We start from the raw sequence: 26,543 nt of genomic DNA on the forward strand, positions 1-26,543 counted from the left end.
AGCTTTATGAAAATTGGAAGGTATATTATGTTACAATCGTTTTACAAATTTATCTACTTTTTGTAAAAGCTAAGGAAAAAGCAATAGTAAGAATACACCCAATTAACTATAAACTGTCAGGGCAAAATATATTTAAAGAATTCTTTGTTACGATTGAAGAAAAATAGCACAAGTAACCTCAAGTGTACTCATTTACATTTTCCTTTCTTCTCTGGCAAGCTCTGGTTTAGCTCTGAAGACGAATGCTTGGATTATAGGAAATAGAGACCGATTTTATACTTTGCATTTATGAATTTAAAATACGTATTTTTTATGTACAAGTCAAAGAGCATTACTCCTGGATTTATATTTTTCAGGATGGGACAAAGCAAAAAGTCTAGATCCATTTGTCAGTCTTCATGACCACAAAAATAACTCACCCACAGAACGTTCAACGTGTGTCAGCGCTTTTAGGATTTGATCCAGATGTTGCGATAAAACAATCTCATTAGTAATGCTTTCTTCAGTCAAGGCAGGATAGCAAGCTTGAAGAAGGTCTACTATACTGCATCGAAAATAACTGCCCATTTTCTCATCTGAGATCTCTACAAAGAAGGAGAAAGAAATACCAGCTATAACAAATACGGAACTATGTTTGCACAGAAAAATGCCCACAGAACTAAAACTGTATTATAATATCACTAGTTTGCCAAATTCAGAGTGATTCAGTTTATTCAGAACTGAGGTTGAGTGTTTTTTTGTCCCCCTTGTCCCCCCCCGCCTTTTTAAAGTACTAAGCTAAGAAATGAAAAAAACTTCAATTTTCCATTGCAACAGAAGGCAAGAATTTGAAATAAGCACATTCCAACAAAAAAGCATAGCAGTAAAGCATACTACCTGACTTGGACTGCCCTTGCGATGTGCAGGAGTAATTGAGAATTTTGCTTAATTGCTGAAGAACTGCTGGGAAACCCTTTAAACCTTCGGAGTGCAGTAAAACAAAGTCAGGTCGGTGGCCTGAAAAAGTCATGGGACAAAGACACAAAATAAAAGTTTTTCCTTTTTCCGTTCCTAATACAAAAAGCACAAAATGAGATTTCATTAAGACTCAGGTGTTAGCACGAACATTATATTATACAAGGGCATTTTCTACAAAAATCAAAAGCCTACCCCGAGTTTCAAGGCTGTTGAAAAGTCTTCTTTCTGCTGTTTCCAAAAGCTGTTTGCACGTCTTCCAAAGATGGCACTGAGTACAAGCTAGGTCAAATGCTGCCATTGCTGAAGGACTGAGGTCCTCAAGGACTTCCCGGAGAGGATCAGTATGCTCCAGCTGGATGTTGTTGATCCAGAAATTTTCTTGGAGAGTAGGGGCAAGACTTCCAGAAGTTGCAAGCAATTTATCAGTAACATCCGAGATGGAATAAAATACCATACCTACATAAGTCAGCAAAAAACACAATCGCTAATTAAACAGGGTATTTATCTCAGATCCTGGCATCAATAATTATTCTCCAATCCTTTAAGAAAACAATTCAGTAGGTGACCTGCTTTACAAAGCATTTATTACAGAATGGATAAAACAAATTGGGCATCAACAGTAAATTCAAGCATTCTTATCTTCTCTGTCAAAGAAGAACCACTTACACTTCTGAACAATTACTGCACTCATTCTGACAGTATCCAAATTGTTTTCTCCTGTTTTCCATTTCTGCCACATATTTTTTCAGAGGGACTCTAAAAACGTGGTCCTTACCAGCCGCTGCTGCATTCCCAATAGCTTGCAATGTTGAACGGCCACTGCCAGATTTCCTGATGCCTCCGGTGCCATCTGATGCTTGATTCTCAATATTGTTCTCCACTCTGGCCATTTCTCGTACCGCCTCTTGGTAGCGCTCCATGAAAACCAATTCGCCATAGCAAGGTGAAGTATCAAGATTAAACATCAAAGCCACCTTTCAAAAATAACAATAAATGTAATTACAGAGTGCGTCAAAAGAAGTTTTCAAAGGTCAAAGAGCTTTAGGGATTTTTAAAGGAAATGAGGGAATAAAACAGATGCTTTATCTGAAAAACATGCACTAAAAGCAGGCTAAAATAGTCCCTTTTTTTTCCCCTGGAAGCGTAAAAAACGGGGCCTTAAAGACATTTTCAGCTTTTTTTAACGTTCAGCTATTATTTGCTGTAAGAATGGAGTTGAATTAACTTTCATTTCCTATATCTTTCATAATGACATGATTTCAATTTACTATGTTGCAAGGGAAATTTAGTTTATTTCAGAGGCCTGACTTGCTATTTTAAACAAATTCTTATTCAGCAAGGAATATCTTCTAGAGATTTAAAGACAATAGATGAGCAGAGCTATACAAATTCCTGATAGCCAACCAACAAGAGAATGCAAACCAAGCTTGAATTTGTTATCATTAGCAATACTGAAATTCAGAGTAACAAAACAAACCAAATGCTTCTTGATCCTTTAAGTAGAGAAAATATGAAGTGGCCTACTTGACATCGAACAGAACTAAGGAACTGAGCAGCAGCCTGCTGCTAGCGCAACGACTGAAACTGTATCAACTGCTTCAATATTGCTATCTGAAACTCAGCAAGGTCGCTGCTTTTTGCGAAAGATGCAATTGCTGATACACTTCAAGATGTTTTTCAGACTATCAGCCCAAAAGCCACACACAGAAAGGTAGCCGTGAGAGAATAAAGAGCTACAGATGTGCAGGTTATCAGTTTCAAGTCTCTCTGCCTATTTTCAGTACTGTGAATTTTACCCTCAAAATGTACCACCTTCAAATAAATGCGTTCATCACTTTGGCTCCATTTTGGGTAAGGAATACATTTTCGTGTTCCTACTGAGCTTAAAAGTAGCAGACAGTCATGATTTTGATTCACTGATTAAAGCTTCCTCATGTGGTTTCACATGAATTCCTCATATTATTCATTTTGCTGAAAGACTCAGCTTGGCCAGCTTCGATCAAACATTTTCATGCTTTGAGAACATAGGCTTAGACGAGGCATTTTTATACAATAGGATAAAAAAACAGCATCCTTGGTACAATAGGAGTATCTTTGCTCCTTTCGCTTGCTTCTACTGCTGTAGCGACCCCTTCACTTGGAATGAAGATGCTTCAGCCTGTACTTGCTAACGCAGAAGGAGCAGGAACTTCATCAGTCATCATAACCTCAAATACCAATATCAAATTAGATTTTAATTTGCATAAAACACATGCAACTCACTTACCTGATGGGCTTCTACAAAGTTTCCTCTCAAAACACAAGAAACTAATAGTGATTCTGGCGGGGAAAGCATCATAGGAATTAGGGGGTTTTGCTGCTGTGGTCTCACCCTACTTTCCAAATTATTTGAGCCAGACACATTACTGGTACTTCCCTCTGTAAGACAAGAGAATTAATCAGTATGCTATTACAGAAAAACATTTCACCTGGTAACAGCCATCTAAGAGGTAAGGACACTTCACATATATAACACAAAAATATAGGTGCAGAATTGCATGGAAGTTTCAGGATAAAGAGGACAACATAAACACCTTGTTCAAAATTCTTGTAAGATTTATTTCCCTGTTTGGTCAGAACCTTCAGTTTGCATCTCATGCAGACGTAACCCTTCAGCAGCTATATAATGCAGATGCAATGCTAAGGCACTGGTTCAGTACGGATAAAGGAAGGAGTCTTAAGTACTGGACCTATTAATATCAAGTTGGTATGCCTAAGCTTCTTTTCAGTTACATTACTGCTAATCTATTAGCTTTTTTGACGGTATGCACATCGCTACGTTTCATACTGTTTCCTGCAAGCCAAAAATACCAAGGAAAAAAAAGTTTTCCTATTCCAGAAGAGACATATAGTATTCTAATTAGAAAAAGTCAGCCAAAAATGGGAGCTCTGAAATTGAGAAGTTCTAATTCTGTCCTGCACAGAGCAGTAATTTACTTTGACCAGTCAGACGAGTATTTCATCATTGCACATCAACAAGGCAAAGGAGCACTACTTTTGTGGCTGAATACCTGAGGTACTGGTGCTTAGCTCGCTACTTGTACTTTCCAATGATGGACTGAAAGTTCCCTCTTTCCCATCTAAAATGGAAACAAATCAAAATCAGCACGTGAAATGCACTTTGTCTAGACAAGGTAATTTAAATTTATTGCAAACAACTGTTTAGGCAACTGCAAGAGATCTTGAGAAGTATCTCACAACAGAGATACCAGTGATGTCTATGATAAACGCAAAAACTGCTAGCCTGAAGAAAATGCTAGGCAAGAGACCATTTTGGGGTGGCCCAGTGATGGATGACAGATACTTTAAAGCTTCGTATTTCTAAACTTCTGACTCCCAAACCAGACATACATTTTAAAGGCTAAATAAAAAAAGCATGAGGAGGAACCAAGCTTTCTCTTACAGCTGTCAGTGAACCTTCAAGTCACAAAGGTTCCTGTGAATTTGTACCCTAGATATGATTGCAGTATGAATGAAAATATAGCAAACAGTCATTGGATATAGTGGAGGAAGGGAAGAATTGGTCCCGTCATTGCAAGGTTCTCCTCTGCCCTCCTCAGAATATGTATTAAAGAATTTATTTTCTTATCTGAATTTAAAACAACATATCTTTTAGTTGTGCAGGTGAGCTTCAGGGAAGCAACCCAATCAGAGTGGAACTGGAGTTAAGACACTTCAAACTAGTTAGAAAACTAGAGAAAATAAATCTAATAAATTAACCTCTCTCTGCTCATCTCTAACCTCTCCTTGCTCAAGTCTAATTGCATTCAGCTGTAAGCTCAGCAAAACGACCTGCAATTCAGAGACATTTTCTCCTAGTCACTTTCTCAACTCACCTGTTTTGTACCTTTGAGATCTGCTTCGCTTCTTAAAGCTGTTGGACCTAATTGAAGAGCTGTATCTGCGGGAAGATGCAAGCTGATGTTCTGTAAAAGAACACATTAAAAAAAACACATTACCAAATAGCTGGACAGCCCACAAACAGAGTTAACTGAAAGTGCCAAATACAAAGCCTACCTGCATTTCTGTTGCTCATCACCACCTTGTATCGCCAGTGAGCTTCAGAAAGGTATTTGGAAAACTGTGACACACGACTTCCAAAGCCATCTCTGCTCGCAGAAAGGTTCAAGCACTCAACAAGCTCCAGCTCTTCACGAAGCACATTACTGGAGTCCCATGGGAGAGAACTCTGAATTTCTTCCAGCTGGTTGAGGAGCAACGTGAGGAAGGCATCCATGGCTACATCATCCACTAAAAATCCAGTGACACCACTGGTGAAGTGTTTTAGATCCAGATAGCTCAGCCTAGAGGCCTCACAGCTTTTGCTGTGCAACTCTGAGTCAGGAAGATCTCGGGGATCTGAGTGGACTGTCCGAGCAGCTAACAGATGACTCTCTAACTTCTTTTCAACCTTTATTAGGTGCTGTGGACTTTCAGAGGCAGAAGACCGCCTACTGATACCACTTTCTACGCCCACTGTACAACTCTTTTTATCAAGATCATCATCTTCTGCATAGTCCTCAGGTAGAAAATTCTCACTATGGAGGTCACTGTAAGAAACAAAAAGCAAGGAGAAGATGTTCTCCAGAACCTCCAGGCGCAAAGGAGCAGGAATACTCTTTAAGAACTGGTGACACTTCGCAAGGTACTGAGGAAAGACTGAGGAGCAATCTGTACATGTAAAAACAAAAATAAAGAACGCTTACAACACTTCCCAGGAATTCTTTCTTCCTATCTTTGACCTCTAAGGAAATTCTTGAAGATGCAACTGCCCAATAGCTCAAAGCCCATCATTCCTCCACACATCAAGTACATATACGTTCAATATTTTACACTTTTTAAAAAGACAGTGTGCCTCCTCAATCTCAGCTGTACCAATCAGCATTTCCAACAACATGCAAACTCAGATTACACCCATTTTAGCTGAAAAAAACCAACAAACACACAAAAACAACACACAGGTTTTGGGAAACTGATTTTCTGGGAAATCACAAGCTCTTACAAAACTATCCCCACCAGAAACATCCTGTATCTAATACAATTTTCTTTTTGTGTTATGTTTTAATCCAATTACCTCAAATGTTTCAGAACACAGACCCTTGTTCTATCCATATCTATCATTGCTAGAGATAACAGCACGTCACAGAAATGCCATTACACTCATTTGCAAAGCAGCCACAGCCCACCGAATAGAAAGATAATCTGTACTCCTAAGTGATAATTCAGAACTCAGCAAATGGAGAAGCACAAGCTACTGAACCTGAGAAAGCAAGCCAATCACCTGCTGGTTCTGCAGAAGTTATGTCTTCAGGGCTATCACCAAGAAGGCTGCATATGCAATCTTTGCACTGGGAATGCTTATGTGAATTCACACAGAGAGCATAGATAGCATACTTCATAGCACAAAACGCTTGAAAGAGCGCCAGGTTGCGTTGCTGACTTAGGGCGTTAGGGAGCGATGCCGCTGTGGAGGAAAACAAGGTTGGTGAGGGCATAGGAGGTTAAAAAAAAAATTTTTTTTTCTGCAGTTCCCACACAGCAACTCTTTCCTGGACTTTATTCCCCAGTGCCACTTCCCTCCCACCTTTCCTCTACCTCACTGTTATTTATCAGCATTAAAAAAAAAAAACCTTTCTGAAAAGGAAATTTTCTGCAAGTTTGTGTTGCAGGACTTGGCTACAGCATATAACGAACAGATTTTGATCATTCTAAGTCTCATTAGAAGTAAGTGGTTAAGCTGCACTGCTGCATTTACAACACAGAAGGAATCCTGTCTGGTTCCAACATTTAAGAATTTTGCATTCTATCACACAACAGATAAGCAGAGAGACAGTGAGACTGGCTGCAACTGTGGCGAGATCAGAGTGCCACCACTTCTCAAATCTGTACTAATAAACAGATGTTGCGTTTTGATTCTATCCACAATGTCTGGCCATATTTACCTCACATAACCTGCCATTGATTAAACAAAAAAGCACAGTCCCATAGTTGTCTTCGCACAGTTCTGATGTGCATCTTAGAGAAGTACTACACCCCCTCCCTTCCTCTTTCTTTTTTGGAGAAAATGAGGTGTCATTGTCACATGCCAGAGGCATGGTCCCTTCTAACTACAGCAGAACAAAGCTGTAAACAATGTAGAAGTCACATCATCATGCCCTTCACCCAGGAACATAATACACAGTCATATTTTCTGTTCTGCTGGCTTTAGATGAATCAAACCACCACGCGTTACATTAGTGCTAGAATCCACTATCTTCCATTCTTATACAGGGGATAAATTGCACTTCTGCCTACTGTCAACGCAGAGGAAGCATTCACAAAGCATTTTAACTAGAGACTGGTTTGATGTACTGGTAACATCCCCATTCAAACGCTGAGACTGAACAGCATTATCCAAAAAAACGTTTCAGTACTGCTCTCCACAAGGCTTAAGCACAGTTTCAAATGAAAACATCAGCCTGAACTCTTCTGAAAACTACAGAACAGCCGAGACAAAGCCCTTAGCGCTCAAACAGCTTAAAACCCATTATTCCCTAGCACTGCAATTCTAAATAGCAGCAGTGGTGGAAAACATCATATAGACAGCAGGCAGAACTGAGAAAACACCCAAGTACGAGTCCTTCTCAGAACCCACCGGGACAGAGCAATGCTACAATGCACCAGCAGATCTCCACTGTTATGGAGCACCTGAAAACCTCCCAACATCACTGTCATAAGAGGACTTCAGGCAGGCAAAGCCACAGGTCTGATAGACACAGGTCTATGAAAAGCAAGATGCTAGGTGGACATGTTGTTAAGACATAGATTGGTAATCAAATGCAAATTTAATACATTTTTGCCTGCCACATAGAAAGACACAGACGCACTCCATCCAAGTCAGTATCTGTATCTAAACCAGCCCTTCTCCCGCAACTATACTGAAAAAATAGCCTGCAACTATAAGCACTTGCCTTTCCTATCCCAGAAGTACTAACATCATATTCTTGAATTCAGTAACTCATGTAGAAATTTCTTTTGTTACTGAGACTGATCACACACAAACTCGTCTTATACACTAATCTGGAGAACAGAGGGTCTCTATCAGGGAGTGTAGTGATAGGACACAAAGTAATGTCTTTAAACTAAAAGAGAGCAGATTTAGATTAGACCTTAGGAGGAAATCCTTCACTATGAGGGTGGTGAGGCACTGGAACAGGTTACCAGAGAAGCTGTGGATGCCCCATCCCTGGAGGTACTCAAGGCCAGGCTGGATGGGGCTTTGGGCAACCTGGTCTGGTGGGAGGTGTCCCTGCCCATGGCAGCAGGGTTGGAACCGGGTGATCTTTAAGGTCCCTTCCAACCCACACCATTCGATGATTCTATGATCTGAAGGGTGCCTGCATACAGCTGTCAAATGGTCTCACTACTTCAGTTTCGCTACTGCAGCTAACAGATGTGCGTTAAAAGAGGAAGAAGGGAAAGAGAGAGGGGTGAGGAGAGAAAAATGCCTGTTAACACTATCAAGCCAGACAAATCTAAACTTCATGACTCCAATCCTCTCTTTAAATTTCAAAATACATAATTTTAAAGGAGATTCTATTAAACTGTGTTTATAGAATTATCTGAATTTTACTAAAAAGAGAGGGAGAAATTGTCTGCCGTTAACTAGTTCCGTAAATTAAAGTGATCTGAAAAAAAGAAGAGAAACCACACTGTAGCTTATTTGCTAGTCATGCAGCCCCCAGAAGATCTGACAGGTCTGCCTCTTCCTGTTGTTGAAAGATTTTTGACAGAAAAGAATAAGATGCAATCAAACAAGCGTACAAGAACAGCCACTTCTAAGTGAACTAATGTGCCTGGTAATCTCAAGTAATTTTAGGCACCAACCTGGAACATGGGAAATGAGAGAAACAAGGCAAGAGTGATGTAAAGACAGACTGTAGTTAAGCCTTACGGATTTTAACATTAAAGTAGATTTACTAAGATTTAATATTAAAAGGGAAAAAAAAAAAAAACCAACCACCACCATTTTGTATCTTTTCAAAGTGAAGATGTTACAGTATAAGATATTGCCAGTTTCATTTGGTTTTGTTCGTTGGTTTTAAATTGAAGTGCACAGATAGCTGAAATCCAAAATATACACTTACTGATCCAGCTAAGGGTGTTATACAATATGTAAGTGACAGTGAACAACACATAAGACAGTTTTAGAATTAACTCAGTTTAAAGCAACAAGAGGAAGACCATTAAATGCCTTTTCTGAAACAAACTGGTAAGAAGTATGAATACATTCTGAGCATGTGCAAAGTCTTGATAGAGACTTCAAAAGACTCTTTCAGAGGTCTAGCCTTGCAAGATCAAAAGAGATCTCACAACTCCTTTGGAGACAATTTAGTCTCCAAAAGAATTCTAAAGTAATTTCCACATGCTCTCTAGTTTTCTCCCACAAAAGAACTGATAAACAGTATCTTCCCTATTCACAGAATTCGGTCAAAAGAACAGACTCTTCCTGGCAGAAATACTGATACATCAAGTATGTGCTGCTCAGGGGTTTTCCTGTGTTCTCATTATCCTACGCATTTACCCTGCAACTGTTGGTCTCTAGCAGGAACTTTTTGAAGCAGCTCAATAACATCCTCTTCATTCAGTGTAAGAAGATTAGTGAGGTGATGGAGAGAGTACACTGCAGTGTGGCAATCTAGACTGTGCAAGTGTTGCAAAAGAACCTTCCTTGGGATAGTAATACTGCAAGAGAACAAACAAAGAGGTGGCACACAGATTTAGGTCTTTCAGCCATGGTTTAAGATATATCCCCCCTCTAATTCAGATTCAACAAAACTACAGCATTTAAAGTAAAACAAATAGTGTAAGTAATGCCCATGACACACTTTTAAGAGCTTGTGATAAGCAGTCACGAGGAGATTATTTGCCAAAATTCACAGAAAAGAGTACAATTTCTATTTGCATACATAAATTGACTAATAGGCAGCTTTTCCAAGATCGTTTGGAAAGAGTTCTTCTATTTTACCTGTTTTGCTGTATGCACCATTCAAGAACTTCCACTTGAGCCCAGAGCCCATCGCAGAAATCTTTTAGTACCGAATCATTGCACAGATTCTAAATGGAAAGACAAACGAAAGAATCCCTTTACAACAAATCCTCTTGTCAAACAGCAGAACCAAACCTATGTCACAGATGTGGTGTTCACAAGACTAGTTAAACCCAGGGATAACTTTCAAGTACAGAAAATTCCCAGTTCTATTACAAAGGCAGCAAAAGATGATCTATTATGAAGGAGCATCGAAATCAGCCTCCATTCCATCTGCAAATCATGGAAAGGTGTCTACATCCCTTTTCAAGGTTAGCTTTCAAAAACAAAACTCATGATTTTTAAAACAGACTTTAACTTCTAGAACTAACTACATAGCAGAACAGATGATATACTGGGTAGCAGACACTTCTCCTTTCCGTGTGCTCTTCTACTGCGATGCCTGCCTGTTAAAACTAGATCCGAGGCTTCCACTTTGCAGAGGCTACTGAACAGACATTACATGGTAACTTGCTTAAGGCAATACTAGACTAGATCTGCCCCAAGGATCCAGCAGCACAGGGCTCCCTGTCTCACCACATCTGTCGTTCAAGCCACTTGCCTGTAGGCAGACATCATCTGAGCTACAACTACATGCCCAGAGTTAGAACCAACACTCTTCTTTGAAGAGGAAGACTCCTCCCAAATAAAGTGGATCTTTCAGTCACAGCTCCTATGACTGATCACCCTACTTTGAGAATGGCTCTGGGAAGTTTCCAAGCTCCCCAGTTACTTAACACGTTAGTTGTGACTAGAATTAATCACTATCCACTGAGCAAAATGACATTGATCAAACATCCCCTGGCTCTTTTCAAAATTAGTCATAGACTGCTACTGACATTTTCTCTCTTACGTTAACAGCGAAGGGCTGAACAGCTCACGTAAGATGAACTTTCACAATCACCTGCAAAATCATACTCGCATCATGGCTGAGGAGTAAGAAGAAAGGCAAGTGTTCAATGCCGTTATCTACGCCAAACTGCCATCTTAGTTTAAGTTCCCTTTTGAGAAAGATTAAAATGCTCACTGGAAACTCCCTGTTTTATATCTTTGTTTAAAGAAAAATCGTGATTCAGGTTCTCACAATTTGAGGTTGTAGCTTTTTCTTCTGGCAAACCAGAAAAAGAAAAAAAAAGTCAGGAACTAACAACCTAAGCAAATAAATTGTATTTACTGGATACAGACCAGGACATCGCCACTTGCTTTCTGCTGGCTACCTGAGTTTTGTGAAGAGTCCATAGCAATGCTTTTGCCGATTCCAAGCTTTGACAGTGAGTCCATCCTAGCAATACCAAGAGGCGGCTAAGGGGGTTGAATTCTCTCCGCAATAAGCTGCTCAGGCCTGAGAAGTCTTCTCTTTTCAGTAAAGTTAATGCTGTCACCTAGAAAACAAAATGAGAAACATTTATCTTTCCAAAATGCAAAGATTCATAATGCCTGCTTGGCAGGTTATATAAGTGAGGAGACATTTCAACATTAGTTTCACTAAAATGGTGAAGCACTGTATCTGGAATTTTCCTAAACTTGTATTTTACAAGCCATCACATTACTCTTCAGTAAAAATGAGGAAAGAAAACCATAATTTCAAATGTTTCCTATAGAACCACCTCACAATCCTTCACTAGATTACCATTAGGATCTTTCTATGGAATATGTCTATGCCAAGGGCATTATATAAGAAGCTTGACTGAGCAGGTTGTCTAGAAACGGAACTACATTCAACCTCAAAAACTTTAAGTCACATTAAAACAGTGACCACCTACCTGGATTCTATTTTTTCCATGTAGATACATTCAAATAATTTAAATCATACCAGAATATCTTTTGCCAGAACTTCATGCTCTTTAAACCACTAAATTTCACCTTGCCAATTCCTGAATATCAACTGCCCCAGCTACGAGCATCAAAAAAGCAAAGCAACCAGTTCAAGGCCACGGGGTAAATCAACAGACACATTCACCAAAAGTGCAAGTAGAACATGGCACTTCTCAAGTCCTAAAGATCTAATCTTCAGTCGTCATGCAGATGAGCTTTTCAAAAAATCACATCAAATGCTTTAAGTTCATCATACAGCTAAAAGTAGGGGAGTTATCAGTAGTTATCTTCTTCTTCCTAAAAGTCATTGATCCTCGTAAGTACTATCTAAATAAAAAAGCCTCTGTGCATCACCAAGATATGGTCAATACAAGGACTGACTTCAGCTACCACTGGGATTCCCTCTTAATGGTTTTATGGCCATACCAGAATCTGTTCCAGAAAGTGCTTGCTGCTGCTCAAGCAGTAGAAATATGCAGTCTTCCAGGAAGCAACCTCCTTGGGATCTGAGAACAAGTTCATCATGGCTCGCTCTGTATCCAGCTGCTCCGACGAACCTAAAAAACATTATCAGATTACCTTACAATGCAGAGGGGTACCTTTGAAAGAAGGGTGTTGTTAATTTAAACTGAGAAATCCTCAGCATTTCCTTGAATACTAATGAGTTGTTATATATTAACAGTTCAGACTCTCAGATATTGTTACTAGATAATGACAAAGCCAAGCAAAAAAATGTGGTAGAAGAGGACAGATAGGAAACCGGACAGTTGTTAACCTAGCGGAAGCCTGTTCAGTGCATGGGTTGTTTGCATTAGCTCAGGTCACACTGCATTTCTTTCTCCCCTCATTCTCATCTTATCTGGATGTTGCATGAATTCTCACTTCTGTGCTGAGACACTGTGCTGCTTTACAGGGCCTAGCAAAGACTTGTCCAGAACAGGAACTTCTCAGATCTGTACCAACTGAAAATTCAGCTATTCCCAGTAAGAGCAAATGCGTTCACATCTCCATTTCTCTACCCCATGAGGAAGCCCTAACTGTGATTACTACCAGAAACGGCAGGCTGCCACACCACACCAGCCTGAACTTCCTTTCAGCAAACCCTGTGAGTGAAAGGAAATGAATTGGCCTGAAGTAAAACATCCTCCAATACTGATGACTCTGAGCTGGAGCTGAACCAGTAGGAATTTTACATACACGTGAAAAGTCAATTTCCAGTTACAAGCAAGACCTTCAGCAGGAAAAACACTGAGCAGATTAAAATAAAGCACAGTAAGGGGTGATAAAGGAAACGTTCACACAAAAAGGCAGCAAAGACCACAGAAACATAAGCAGCCTGGTTTTCCTATGCCCAGACCCTTGCTTTTTGTCATTTTAGCATCACCTTTTACAAGACTCTATGGCTTGTTAAGGTACCTCTTACCAAAAGAATTGCCCAATTCCTTGACAACTTACCTGTCTAATGCCTAACCAGGTTTGTTAAACAAGAAATGAAAACAAACAAACAAACAAACAGGTAAAACAAACCTTTTCCTGTTGATTTTGACACCAGAAATTTTTCTCTTGTTCTTTCTATGAGAACACTGCTATATAGGTTTAACAGGCCGTGGCTCTGTTTCCTCAGCATACAGCTTAGGAGCTTCTCCTCCCTCAGCGGGCTTCCCTCAGCCCAGCATACATCCAAGAGTTCCCTGAACAGGTGTCGTACTTCATCAGTCTGATGCTCCACCTCAAAAGTCACCATACTGAGAGCAGAATAAATAGTATCTACTAGTTCTCTTTGATCTACTTCTGAAATCTCAGAACCGCACTGAAGCCTCTGCAGAGATTTCAAGGAGTCGCGAAGAAATTCAACAAAGATGTTTTGTAGAGAACAATATTGTTGGAGTGAGGAGCCGCGTGTCCCTTGTTCCTCCTGGAAGAACTCCAGCAGGGCTTGTGCCCTCTGCGGAGCCCGTAACAAAAGCTTCCGGAGAGCTGAAACAACATCCAAACTGAATCTGTGAGAACAGCCATCTCTCCTTTTCCTGTCAGCAGTGTGCTTGTTCAGGGTGCATTCAAATGCTTCAAACAGCTCCTGGCAGGGAAAGAACAGAGAAGAAAAATACACGTTTCAGACTTCATAAGTGATATTGTTATTTTCTACAAACAGAAGAAACTTGAAAGCCAGAAGTTAAATCAATCTGGAAACATCAAATTACCTAGGAAAACCATTAAATATGGTCTACCTTGTCCAGTATCCCCCCTAGAAGAGTCGATATGCCAGAATACACAACAAAATATAAGGAATCCTATAACATACAACTACACTACACTGGCCACGTGCTCTTAAGCAAGTTCACACCCATTCCTTAGTTCACACAAGCAGCTCCTATGGAACGGCTGATGCACTACCCTATTCTATCTCTTAGCAATATACTAACGTGCCTGTATCTTCCTAGGTCAGTAAGAACATAATGATTTACTGTCCAGGCTTTTTTTTAAATCCTGCTTTCCTTGATTCATATAATCTACCTACCCACTGCACTGTCCTCATTAACACTAATTTTTCAAACTTGGCTTCTGAATCTGTTGGCCAGTTTGAACCATCTTGCTGACTTCTCTCTTATGCAACACTAATTTTTCTTGCTAATAGAAGCAATCCTACAGTTCTAGAACTAGGCAGTGGAAGACAAACAAGCAGGAACAATTAGCACTCCCAAGGAGGGGTAGTAAGGCAAGGCACAACTCAACCATTACACTTTCTAGTTAGCAACAGCTGAATAGCAATTAGGCAGCACTTTTGTTATTTCTGTAACTGTGTGTGTTATCCTCACCTGGAGGAGACATCTCAGGGAATATGGAGGGGAGAGGTGGCTGGTGTGTACAGAAATTAGAGGATTGGAAGACAAGTCCACAATCTCCTTTTCTTTATTGCTGGATTAAAATGTAACTCTACCTACTGTCATGTCTCTGAAAGAAATTGTGATGAAGAGATGAGGTTGATGAATCTCCTATTTCTGCGCAACACTGCGGATAATGGTGCAATCTTTCATCTAATCTGATCTGGAGTCTAGACGGTAACATACACCAAATTCATCAGTCATCAGTAGACTTTAAACAGATTTATTTTAATCAACAGTCACCTTGTTTACCTTGCTTGCTTGCTTTCATCCTGTAAGTGCTAATTCTGCATCCTTATAGAAATATTGACTGTCTCTTCCTTATTCATATTAAGGAGCTCCAAATAGCCTCTGAAAATAAGTTTTAATTTTCCTCTTAGAAAAAATCTTTGACGAGTTAGAACCTATGTAACTGGACGTGACATCCGAGGACACTTCAGACGCCACATCAGGTAATTCTGTTGCAACCAACATCATATTAGGACAGCTCCACAGTTAGAAACTCTCCCGATTTTCTGCCCTATACTTGCTTTTGATATTAATCTATTTTTGCATGTTTCAATGTGTTTCTCAAGTAGAGCAGTCTGTATGTAAAAATTAATGGAAAAACGGCTTCTGGATCTCAGTTGTACCAACCAGCAAATAATATCACTAAAAACAGTACAGCACTCAAAACCTTCCAGGGAGAGGGCGGGAAGGTGCAGAGGTGATGGAAACCAAGATTTTAGGAGAAGGAAAAAAGCAAATAGACATACGTTTCAAAGGTGCTTGCTGACTATGGTTTCTTTTGGCTCACAGTGGGCTTTGTGATTACTGACATCTACAGACGTCAGACTGGGACAAGTAGCTGGCATCAGTACTGAAGCGTGTTAGAAAGACCTTGAAGAAAAGCTTGTTCCTTGCCTGTCAACAGCCTCCTCTCTAACCAGAGAAATCACTTTCAGATACATTGGATTAAGTTAAAACAGGGAGCTGAATTACAGTCTCTTTCAATTGCCTAGAAGATTAACACCACATTCATATCTCATGGAAAGAAGGCTGCTGAAAGCATCAACTTTGATTCCCAAAACTGACAGTTTGGCATTCTGCATATCGATAATGAGAAGAAGGGCAGGCTAAGCAGCTCACCTTTAGGACTTCCTCAGAGACATCCTTCTGCAATTCTTCCAAGAACAATAAAAATTCAGTTTCTCTCCGAAGAACAACTGGAACAGTTTTCTGAAACAACAGAAAAGAATGGGGAAGATGTTAACCAGTATAACTTTTATTTATCTGTATTATCATAGCTGAATCTTAGCTATTGCATCAACTTTTTGAAGCGGACAAATCTGTCTCTGAAGATATCTAATTCTCATTTGAAGACTATCGCACATCTAGAATCTGCTGCTGCACCAGTGGATTCCATAGAAATCAGAGACAAACATAACTTTGGAAACAGAGAAAAATGACACTTCTGCAGGAATTACAATGCCATCAATTCACTAAAATAGTGAAGAAAAAGTGCAAGTCTAAGTAGTGACAAAGACAAATGAATTAAAAAAAACAAAATGATCACATGACCCAGTGTACCAATTTTAAAAAAATAATCTAGGAAAAAAGACTCTTTTTTACTCATGAAGCAAGTCACACTAGTCATTCTGAAAACAGCAATAGAGCAAGCACAAGTTATACTCCTTCAGCCTCTAAAGCTTATAAAGAATTGTCTGATGCCTGAATTACTTCATTATTATGGTAAGAAAGGTGCTACAAAAATGCAGAAGTTGATAAACTCATGCTTTCCAATTACAGAAATTGTTGATGCTAAAGAGGCTACTTTTATTACCTAAAAAAATAAAAACATCCCTACTTTTTCTCCAGCATGCAGAAGAGAAAGTAACTTTCAAAGATTAACAGTTGTTTCTTGACGAGTTTGTTAAAACAATGGACCTCTCCAGCTACCCTGAGAACTTAATTCCGTGAACATCAGGAAAACCTGTATTTTTAATCAGGCAACTCAGCAGACATTTCACACTCGGAAGTCAGCTACAGCTAACTTCTGTACCTGATTCCTTGCAAGCCATTTTTCCAGCACAAGGAGCCAAAGCCATGCTGTTCTCCAGGGGCTGCAATTCTGTCCACATCTACAAAAGCAATAAACACACATATCGGATTATACAACATTCTGCCCATCTCTTAGATCCTGCAAAACACTGTCAGAGCTTATTCTGATTTATATATTTCTTTGTGCATGATAAAAAAAATAAAGATGACTAAATCTTTGAAGAAAAGTCATACAGGATAAGAACAGAGAAAACATAATATTGGTACTACTTATACATTAACTTAATGATTTCTGCTGTGCAAATAAATGCTTTTGGATCTGTGAAATACCAACAACTATTGCCATAGGTCTTTCCTTCAAAACACTGAAATTTATTTGTGGTCTAAAGTTCAGTCTGTAGAGACCTCTTTCAGCACTTCAGCAGATTTCTCTGAAATCTGACTGCTTGCCAAACTCTGCTATTTCCTGTTCTGTCTAGCTCTATCCCCCAAAATGAAACAAACTCTTATGTCACAGTAGCACAAGTGTAGCTCTTTGTCCAAATTAAAATTAACCTATTGTACTAATCAAACAAACAAACAAACACACTTGTAGTTTCCCTATGCTTTTCACGTGCTCCAGTTCTTATACAGACATTCCAAAACCTAAACTGTCCAGGAACATATTCAGTATTGTGAAAGGAACTAGGAAAAGGAGAAAGCAGAAGACAGTTCATCAGCCTTTAAAAATCTCAGCAGTGCTAACTGCCTTTAGATGTGTTAGCCCAACTACGAAGGACAAAAAGAAACAAATATGTTTATGTCTCACATGATCATCCCCTAGACTGCCCTAAGTCCTAGAATCTTTACCACAGTGTTGCACAAATCTTCACGTGAGATGCGATCATCTACTTGGAGAGGGGGAGCAGCACTAAGCTTTAACCTCCCCTTGAACACCAGTGTTCCCTGGAGTGCTAGGAAGTCACCCTTCATATGCAACTACCGAAAAGTAGAAATCAAAAATAACCACACCCAAGCAAAACTAAATGCTGTTTCAAAATCCTGGGCAAGAGAACTAAGAAATTAATAGCATAATCTGAATTTTTTAGAGTTCGAATTTCAGAAATTGGAAGGTCTTTCAAGAACTGGAAGCAAGAAAATACTTTAAATAATTACAGTTCTGATCTTGGTGGTTCATTTCTAAACCAACTGAAGTCCAGCATTAGAGGAATACAGTTTCAGATGTTCCTTCCTATCCTTGAATAAAATCTAACAAAGTCAGTTCTGAAAAGCTCCCAGATAGTTTTAAGCTCGTAGCAGTCACAATGCCAGCCACATGAATGACCCCAGCTCACTACCTCAGTAGGCTGAGCAGCCTGCCAAGTGTCCGGGCTGTGCTAAGGCATCACTGTTCAGGTAACTGCCTGCCTACACCCCTCAGCACACAAGCCAGAGCTATTCCCCAGGTTCCACCGGCCTCCTACAGGACCCACTAAGCCACCTGCTCCTCCCCACCTCACACGCAGACCCACTGAACAGGAGAAGCGCCTGGCTTACCTCACCGCCGCGGGACACGCTACGAGCGCCCGCAGGATCGCTTCCACCTTCTCGGGGCCGTCGGCAGGGCAGCGGCAGAGCTGGGGCAGGCAGGCCTGGGCGAGCCCCCAGCCGCCGCGCCGCACGCACTCACAGAAAAACCCCAGCAGCCGCTCCTGGGAGGCCGCTTCTTCGCGGCCGAACGGATGCATCTCCCCCGCACGGCCGGGACACCTGCGCGGGGAGACACACGCCGAAGAGACGCCGTGAGGAGCCCACCCCACCTCACCTCACCTCACCTCACCTCACCTCACCTCACCCCACCTCACCTCCCCCCACCCCACCTCCCCCCATCCCACCCCGAATTTCTCCTTCACGCTGAGCGGGCAGCCGGGGCTCCTCCGCTGCTACCCGGGACTGCGGGCTGACAAGGATCGGAACTGCCCGGCAGCCGCCGGGCCAAGCAAGATGCTGCCCGCGTTACCTGGCGGGGCAGGAGGACGCGGCCCCCGCGGCGGCGCCGGGCTCTACCGCAGCGCAACCCCACTCCCGGCCGCCCCGACCCTCGCCGCCGCCATCTTGGGCGCCGCCTCAGCTGACCGCGGCACCGGGCGGGCACGCGGGCGCCCATTGGCGGGGCCGGGGCAGAATGTAAATAAGCCGCCATCTTTCTTTGGGGAGCCTGACGGCGCCGGGACAGTGCGGGCAGCGCGAGCCACGCCCCCTCCCGTAACCACGCCCACACGCCCGCCTCTCGTGTTTCTCCGGCCGCTCGTGGCTCTGATTGGCTTCCGCACGAAGCTCCGCCCCCCTCCCCTCAGCGCGCGGGCTCCCGACGGGGTAGCGCTGAGGGGCTGGGGCGGGGGTGGGCTTGGGCGCGCGTCTGGTCACAGGGCGGGTACTGTACCTGTGTATATTATGTACATCTGCAAACATTATTTACATTTGTATACACACAAATATAAGAGAGAGGTATACTTATAGGGGTGTATACATATACATACAGAGCGTAAATACTGAAATTTGTCTTCATAAGCACATCACAGAATCGCAGAATATACATGTAAATATAGATATGCTTTGATACCATTTCTGGCCTCTCCCAAAGGGGTGAATAGATATCATATATCCCTATGCAGAGAGAATGGGAGAGAGAGGTACACATACAGAGGTATATTCAGACGTGTATATATATATATTTATCCCTTGAGTATGTTTATACACTTACATGTATATCCTGCTTTCTATACAGGGAGATATGACATATATATATATATTCAACCCTTTAAGAACGGAGGGAAGAGGCATAAAAATGCGTTTTATAAAAAGACACAATACTTAAATGCATTAAATGTATGTAAATAAATAAATACGTCTTACACACGTGTGCGTTATTAAGTGTTCCTCTAAAGCGCGCGCCCGGCCCTCCCATGCAGGGTGGCAGGGTGCTGCAGGGGCTCCCCACCCTCTCACCCACACAGCCTGGGTGTTTGTGAGCATCCCAGGGGGACATGAGGGGCATGACCAGGCATGGGGGCCGTGACTCAGCTGCTTGGCTGGGTGGCGTCCAGGCGCTGCTCGGCAGAGATAACCACCACCACCACCACCCCACATCCTCCCTTTATTCCGAGCTTTTTGTTTGTTTGCGTCCTCACACGAAACAAAAGCTCCTCCGGGGACTCCTGCAGTGGAGGCCAGTGTGCGCCCAGAGCAGTGATGACAGAGAAGGAGAGGTGTCCCAAAGTAAGTGAGCGAGTGGGTCCCCAAGGGCTACCAAACAGAAGATATGGGAAGGGGGCCATGTCCCCATGCATGCGCTGGTACTCACCTGCACAGCCCACAAGGTGCTGCAGGAGCTTGTAGCACTACCAGCTATGGGGTCCTAAGTATTTCTCACCCGTGCTGTCGTCTCGGTATCAGCTGAGGGTTGGCACGTGGGTAGTCATGCCTCTGAGCTTGTTTCAGCTGTGATGGAAAAGCTGGAAGTGTTGAAACTGTGCAGTTGTGGTTTGATCTATTCAGTTACGATTCCATATGCTTTTATTGACTGTATTTCGTATGGTGCAGCACTACACAAACTATTTCTTGACCTACACCAAAGATGGTCAAGGGGCTGGAGTACATGCACTATGAAGACAGGCTGAGGGAGTTGGGGTTATTCAGCCTGGAAAAGAGAAGGCTGCAGGGAGACCTCATTGCAGTTTTTCAGTACCTAAAGGGGGCTTACAGGAAAGCTGGACGGGCACTCTTTGTCAGGAAGTGTAGGGATAGGACAAGGGGGAATGGTTTTAAACTAAAAAAGGGTAGATTTAGGTTAGACATGAGGAATAAATTCTTTACTATGAGGGTGGTGAGGCACTGGAACAGGTTACCCAGAGAAGCTGTGGATGCCCCATCCCTGGAAGTACTTAAGGCCAGATTGGACGGGGCTTGGAGCAACCTGGTCTAGTGGAAGGTGTCCCTGCCTTTGTCTGCCCTTGCCCAACTGCTTGTCCCTGCAGGGGGGATGGAATTAGATGATCGTTAAGGTCCCTTCCAACCCAAACCATTCTGATTCTATGGTTTATGCAATTTGATTTTAGGTGTCTCCTTAGAGCCAGACTCCTTGTTTGAGGAGCTGTTTCCTCACCTAAGAAATGTCAGGTGGCTGATGCTTTGCTTTTGTTACGAGGTTTACAACATACCTGCTGGAGTCACCTGCCCAGTTCTGCAAGAGTGAATGTACATCGTTAACAATGATCAGTAGAGCTGTCATTTCTGAAGGGATTTTTCTTTAACTTCTTCTTACACTGGTGTTGTTAGAAGTTAGGGGTATATTAATACATCTGTGATGTGGTAAAAGTTGGCTAGATATAAATATCTAGGAGGGAAAAATTGTTTAATGTCATAGGTAAAACATTTTTCATCTTGAATTTGTGTTCGCATCAAGTAAGCTGGCATTCATCTAACATTTTTGAATTCTAATGTATTAAATTCTAACATATTTACTAATCATCTGAATTTGAAAATATGTATGAAATACCCATAGCAATGTACACTTGAATGGAAACCCATAGGTTTCCACACTAATGTAGTGCTTCTAATAGCCAAACTACTAAATGATACACATACTGTGCAGTTCTAGCAAAAAATGTCTGAAGTTTTTCTTTGGAACATTGGAAGGATAAGGCACTTTTTATCTGTAACAGTGTCTGTCGTGCACTGGCTTGGACAATTATCAGTGTCATGCAAACTGCTATTAACACTCAATGTTTCACAACAGCTTCTCTCCAACAACGATGCATTTGGAGTGATTACATGCTACAGCGTAGTACACAGAATGCCCCTACTATTTGGTTCCAAAATCTCTCTTATTTTTCCATGCTAACCATCGCCTCTATCAGTTTCTCCACTGACCCTCAAAGCAGTTAGAGAATTACTTGGAAAAAGTAAATGTGGCTCTGGTCTTCCAATGGAGATTGCAACTACAGTAAACGGGAGAAAAGCAGATCACCAAAAACTGATGGCATTTTAAAGGTACTTAAAGGCACATCAGGGTCTACCTCTGATAAATACAAAGAAGAAATGGAACTTCTGACTAAATACAAGGAAGCAGTGTGAACCAGGCTGAACAATAAAACTGACCTTTACTCTATCCCAACCCATCCTGTGCACTGTGAGTGTGTGGAGATTGATCTCCGCTTGCTGGCTCTGCCCAAGGGCCCCTCAGCCTACCTCCTGCTCCCAATGGCACAAAGCCAGTGCATCTCTGCCAAATCACTTCTTGTGTGGCACAGCCACAAGAAGACGACAGCCAGGGAGGATTAGCTACCTCAAGATGACAGCCAGGGAAGATTAGCATGGGGTACATGTGTTAGCTGGTCATCCATCAGTACCAGTGTGGTTGGGATCAGGTGTGAGGACACAGTGGTGTTTCTGTCAAAATACAGAGTTTGTGCTGGCTTTATGTCCTGGCAGAGGACAGAGACTACCCATTCTGGTGTGAAGCCTTTTGATACCAAGTTAACCTAGCGATGTTTTTTAACAAATTTGAGCTGACAGTAAATTCGCACACGGCCTGCATCATGCTGCTGCAGAGCTTTTGATCTGCTCTGTGGAGCGCTGTCATGACCTGATTTTTCTGTGTCATTAGACTGTTGTGTCACATCACTGGGTTGTCTGAGGTGTGGCAGTTGTCTGGCTCCTGTCACTTGAGGCATGAGGGTCACCTCGACAATGGTGCTGATCACATCTGTCCAGGCAGTCTCAACAGTAATCACTGACCACACGTATCTGTCATGTATGGTACAGGTATGGCGATCCTTAGTCAGAGACCCTCCACCAGGGTCGATGGTCCTGTCAGTCAGCCACCAGGCCAGCATCAGTCATTGTGGTCACGTCAGCCCTCCTGTTTGCCTACAATACCAGAACTGACGGACTTCGTACTAAAGCTGTAAAAAGTACTTTAGGGGGGAGATATTTTTAAATTCTTTTTATATATAAAAATGCAATCAAGCTATCAGAGGTAACCTACTGCAGCTTGTTTCCCGTCCCCTGTAGGTGGAGCAGTATGTTGGTGAAATTAAAGGTGGACTGAGACCTGCCATGAGAATCACTGTCATAGGGATGGTACCTTCCAATCCCAAGAGGTAGGTGGGGGTCACCTGTTCTCATATGTTCTCCTGTATGCCTTAAATTCAGAAGATTTCTTGAGTGTCTGTGCTCTTTGGGAGGAAGAAAGACATACAGATTCATAATTTACGTCTCTATTTAATTTTTCTGCTCTTAAATTAAGATGAGAATGTTGAGAAATGATTCACCATTTGGACTTTCTGACTGTTCCACCAGCATTTTCTACTCCTTGTCTTTATCTAAATATGAACTAGAGGGGGGTGAACAAATGGCATTTCTCTTCCAGGAAGAGGTGCAATTCAGAATCCATATCTAGGCTGTCCACTGGTGGCTGGAATCAACACCACTTAAAAAATAGTGGTTTTGGCATGGGAATTGTAGGGCCATTGCTCTGTTTAGTCGATGACAGCAACTGTGCTATCATTACACTTTTTTCGCATCTTTGGCAATCAATTCCAGCCCTTTCAGTGGTGAAGCGTTTTCCATAACCTCTTTTAGGACACAAATTGGAATTGTTATCTACAAATATTTGATTTCAATCACAAGAGAGGGAAAGCAAAATCAGAAGTCACTAGCATCCTACTGGAAACTGGAAGAGAAACAAAGAATGTCCTGTTCTCAGCCCTTTCTGCAGCTTCTAAGCCTGTGCACAGTCCCTGTAGGAGTCCTACATTTCAGTGTGAAAATCAACAGCATCTGCCATGTTCCCCATGTCCTTTTACATTTCTGAAAGCCCCAGTCATTTAACTGTTTTCTAGCTTTTCAGTGACTCTGCTCTGTGATCCAGTGGATGCAAACAAAGATGTCGGGATGCTATTTACAGTTAACTTTAGTGACAAATCCATCACCCGAAACGCACGAATTGCTGGGAAGTGGGGGATAGAAGAGAAGAATATTCCCTACTTCCCATTCACAGCAGGGGACACATTTAAGGTAATTTTGGGGATATTATGTGTAGGGTGAAGAAAAGGAGAAGAGCAGGGCTGAAGGCTATGTATTTCACCTCAAATTGCTAGCTTTTGAAATTGCCAGGTTAACAACCCTGGCATACTAGTCTAGTATGGCACAGAGAGCAACAGCTCAAGCCCTCACAGGAGACATTAATTTCTTTCTCTAGTTTTACTGAGAGAACTCCCTATAAAGAGTTTAATAGTATTACCTCCGCATAGAGTAGGTTATTTATCATGGGCATTTTAGAAGAATCGGTATACTTTGTGTTTCACTGTCCCTATTGCATGGGGGTTCTAAGGTCATGCTGATGAAATCAGTTCTGCTGCTGGCCTCTAAAGCCCTCCCCTGTTGTTTTCCATTGCAGATGGAGTTCTTATGTGAACACCAGCAAATACGGGTCTTGCTTGATGGACGGCAGCTCTGTGACTTCACTCACCGCATTCAGCCCTTGAACTTGGTGAAGGCTTTGCAGATCACAGGGGATGTCAATCTTACCAAAGTGGCTTGAATAAACAGCAACCACAATATCAGCATGGGACAAAGAAAAATGTACTTTCCCCTATCAAACTCCTGGCTGATTGTGGGGAACTGGGACTGTGTCTTCTTCATTTGCTGATATGTTTGAAATACACATACTTTTTTTCTAATACACGCTCAAAAATTGCAGATATGGCTGGTCCAGATAGATCAGAGAGCCTCTGCTGAAATACTGTGTCGGTCTCCCAAACTGCAAGATTTATGATGCTATGCAGTATCCTGTATCTGCGTGGTTCCCTCATGCCCCAGACATGGAGCTCAATCCTTTGTTGTGGCCTGGCTGTTACCCATGTGACTAGAACTGGGCAGCGTGCAGGTAGCGAGAATGAGAAAAGGGAATTGGGATATTTCCTTGTGAGTGAACAAGGGAGTCTGGAGGGCCCCAATGAGTCTCACATTATCAGGAGAGAACTGCTTGTCCAGGAAGCTCTGCTCAATCAGCATGAGCTATATGTGCTTCCTGGTATGGAGCAATAAATGTCTTACCACCATCCCAGTCTCTTGCAGGTTGAGTTCTCAGGGACTGAAAAGTTTCAACAGTTGTAGATTTCACAACCTTCTCTGAACCAGCCCTCCGAAATTTTACCTGTAGCTGAAACTGCATTGCCCATTTTTGCATCTGATTAAAACTTCATCTTTACTGGCAAATTTCTTCAGCAGCTTTGTTAAATATTTGACTGCAAATGAGTGTTATGCTGTGATTTCATTGCTGTAGATCTATAAAAGAGTCCCAAATACGTGGCTGTTATAATACCATAGCTGCTGGCTTTGGCTCAGTTTCGATTGCTTGGTAATAACACAGGAAGAAGTGAAAAGGCTCTTGATAAGAGATTTTTTTTTTTTCAATACATAACTCAGAAGGCAAAAAATCTGTGAAGAGATGGTTCTGTGGATAGAGGGATATCAAATTTCCCAGTGACTTTATGGAAGATATACAGCATGCTGTCTTCAGAGTGGTTTTGGAGACTGCAGAGTCTGTCAGATACAGATACTCAGACAACAGAAGAATTTTGTAAAAATAGAACATTAGCAGGCTGATCAGATGTTTTAGTCATCTCATACATTCCATTCTACTCTGGCTCTGTGGATAATGTCTCACTTCCCATATTATTCTAAGTTTAAGGTGTATGAAACCATTATGATCATATACTCTGAGAAAAATCATGTCTGAAGAGCACAGGAGATTCAAATGCATTGAATTTTTTTTTTTAATATATGTTTAATGATATCAGAGTCAAGCTTGCTAGACACATAATTGAAAATTTAATGGCTTAAAGTAAAAAAAAAAGCAATAACGAGAATTGCTATTAGAGTTCTCAGTCCACACGGTGCTCCACATAAATGGATTCATGGTGATAAACATGAGGAAGTCTTGCTTTTAGGGCTGAGTGATTTTTTCCACTATAGTCAGCACCAGCCATTGTCTAGAATAAATGCCACTGATCTGATACTCGGGATCGTGTAATACGATGGGTCATTAACAGCACAAGAATAATGGATGTACTGGAGATGAGAATCCTTTGGTCTTTTCTGGCATAACAGAGAGCCAAACGGTAGAGCAGACGGATGGACAAAGAGACCCCCAGTCTGTTTCCCGGTAGCAATTATCCCAGCACATAATTGTGACTTAGCACAAGATTCTTTCACAGTGTATCACGCAGTCTCAGACACCAGGACCTTTCAGACTGTGACGTTGTTCACACACCTTGATTCTATCCACATGAAATAATTAAGTTTATGAGCCCCTTTATAAAGGGGAAAGGAGCAAGACATTTCTGCTTTAGAATAAAGCACAACCTGGATCTGTCAGATATAGACTGAATACTTGTACAAGAGATTCTTTTTTCTTCCATCTTGGAATAGTATATCTCATTGTTTCCTTGTAAAACATCATTTGTCTGTATCCACCTGTTGTCCTTTGTCTCTTGGTTAGACGGTAAATTCCTGGTGGAGAATTATTCCAGATCTGTGTGACTCCTAAGCACCTAGAATTCTGGTCTGTCAGGAATTTGCTAGGTGTTATGGAAATACAAATAACAAAAATAAAATGCCATAGTAAAAAAAAAAAAGCCAGACAAAGGGAGCAGGAAACTTGGTCACAATTGTGACTTTTCTTTTGCCATTGAGTC

The 26,543-nt window shown here is 41.7% G+C and overlaps 2 protein-coding genes across 9 annotated transcripts in view; one reads left to right on the forward strand and one right to left on the reverse strand.

The window, feature by feature from the left end:
* The window catches only part of ZFYVE26 (zinc finger FYVE-type containing 26), a 48,522-nt gene extending 29,358 nt beyond the window's left edge, over positions 1–19,164 (reverse strand). For 5 of the 8 annotated variants that reach the window (XM_040558322.1, XM_040558318.1, XM_040558320.1 and 2 more), the window contains exons 1-18: positions 18,800–19,163; positions 18,337–18,549; positions 16,802–16,880; positions 15,889–15,978; positions 13,406–13,955; positions 12,305–12,435; positions 11,281–11,445; positions 10,004–10,092; positions 9,560–9,720; positions 6,278–6,460; positions 5,014–5,667; positions 4,833–4,922; positions 4,008–4,076; positions 3,224–3,375; positions 1,733–1,931; positions 1,150–1,413; positions 877–996; positions 420–584 (exon numbers count right to left, since the gene is read on the reverse strand). In XM_040558322.1, coding sequence (XP_040414256.1) covers positions 420–584; positions 877–996; positions 1,150–1,413; positions 1,733–1,931; positions 3,224–3,375; positions 4,008–4,076; positions 4,833–4,922; positions 5,014–5,667; positions 6,278–6,460; positions 9,560–9,720; positions 10,004–10,092; positions 11,281–11,445; positions 12,305–12,435; positions 13,406–13,955; positions 15,889–15,978; positions 16,802–16,880; positions 18,337–18,527 — 3,352 coding nt within the window. In that variant the 5' untranslated portion in view covers positions 18,528–18,549; positions 18,800–19,163. The other 3 variants (XM_040558317.1, XM_040558321.1, XM_040558316.1) reach the window with 3 other exon arrangements.
* Positions 19,165–19,793: 629 nt separating this feature from the next.
* Positions 19,794–26,487, forward strand: LOC121070745 (galectin-related protein A-like). The gene is made up of 4 exons (XM_040558333.1): positions 19,794–20,058; positions 22,855–22,943; positions 23,685–23,859; positions 24,242–26,487. Exons 1-4 carry the CDS (start codon positions 19,846–19,848, stop codon positions 24,383–24,385), a joined length of 621 nt encoding a protein of 206 aa, XP_040414267.1. The 5' UTR covers positions 19,794–19,845; the 3' UTR covers positions 24,386–26,487.
* The last annotated feature ends 56 nt before the right edge of the window (positions 26,488–26,543 follow it).

The sequence above is a fragment of the Cygnus olor genome, chromosome 5 (genome assembly GCF_009769625.2).
Source record: "Cygnus olor isolate bCygOlo1 chromosome 5, bCygOlo1.pri.v2, whole genome shotgun sequence".
NCBI lineage: Eukaryota > Metazoa > Chordata > Aves > Anseriformes > Anatidae > Cygnus > Cygnus olor.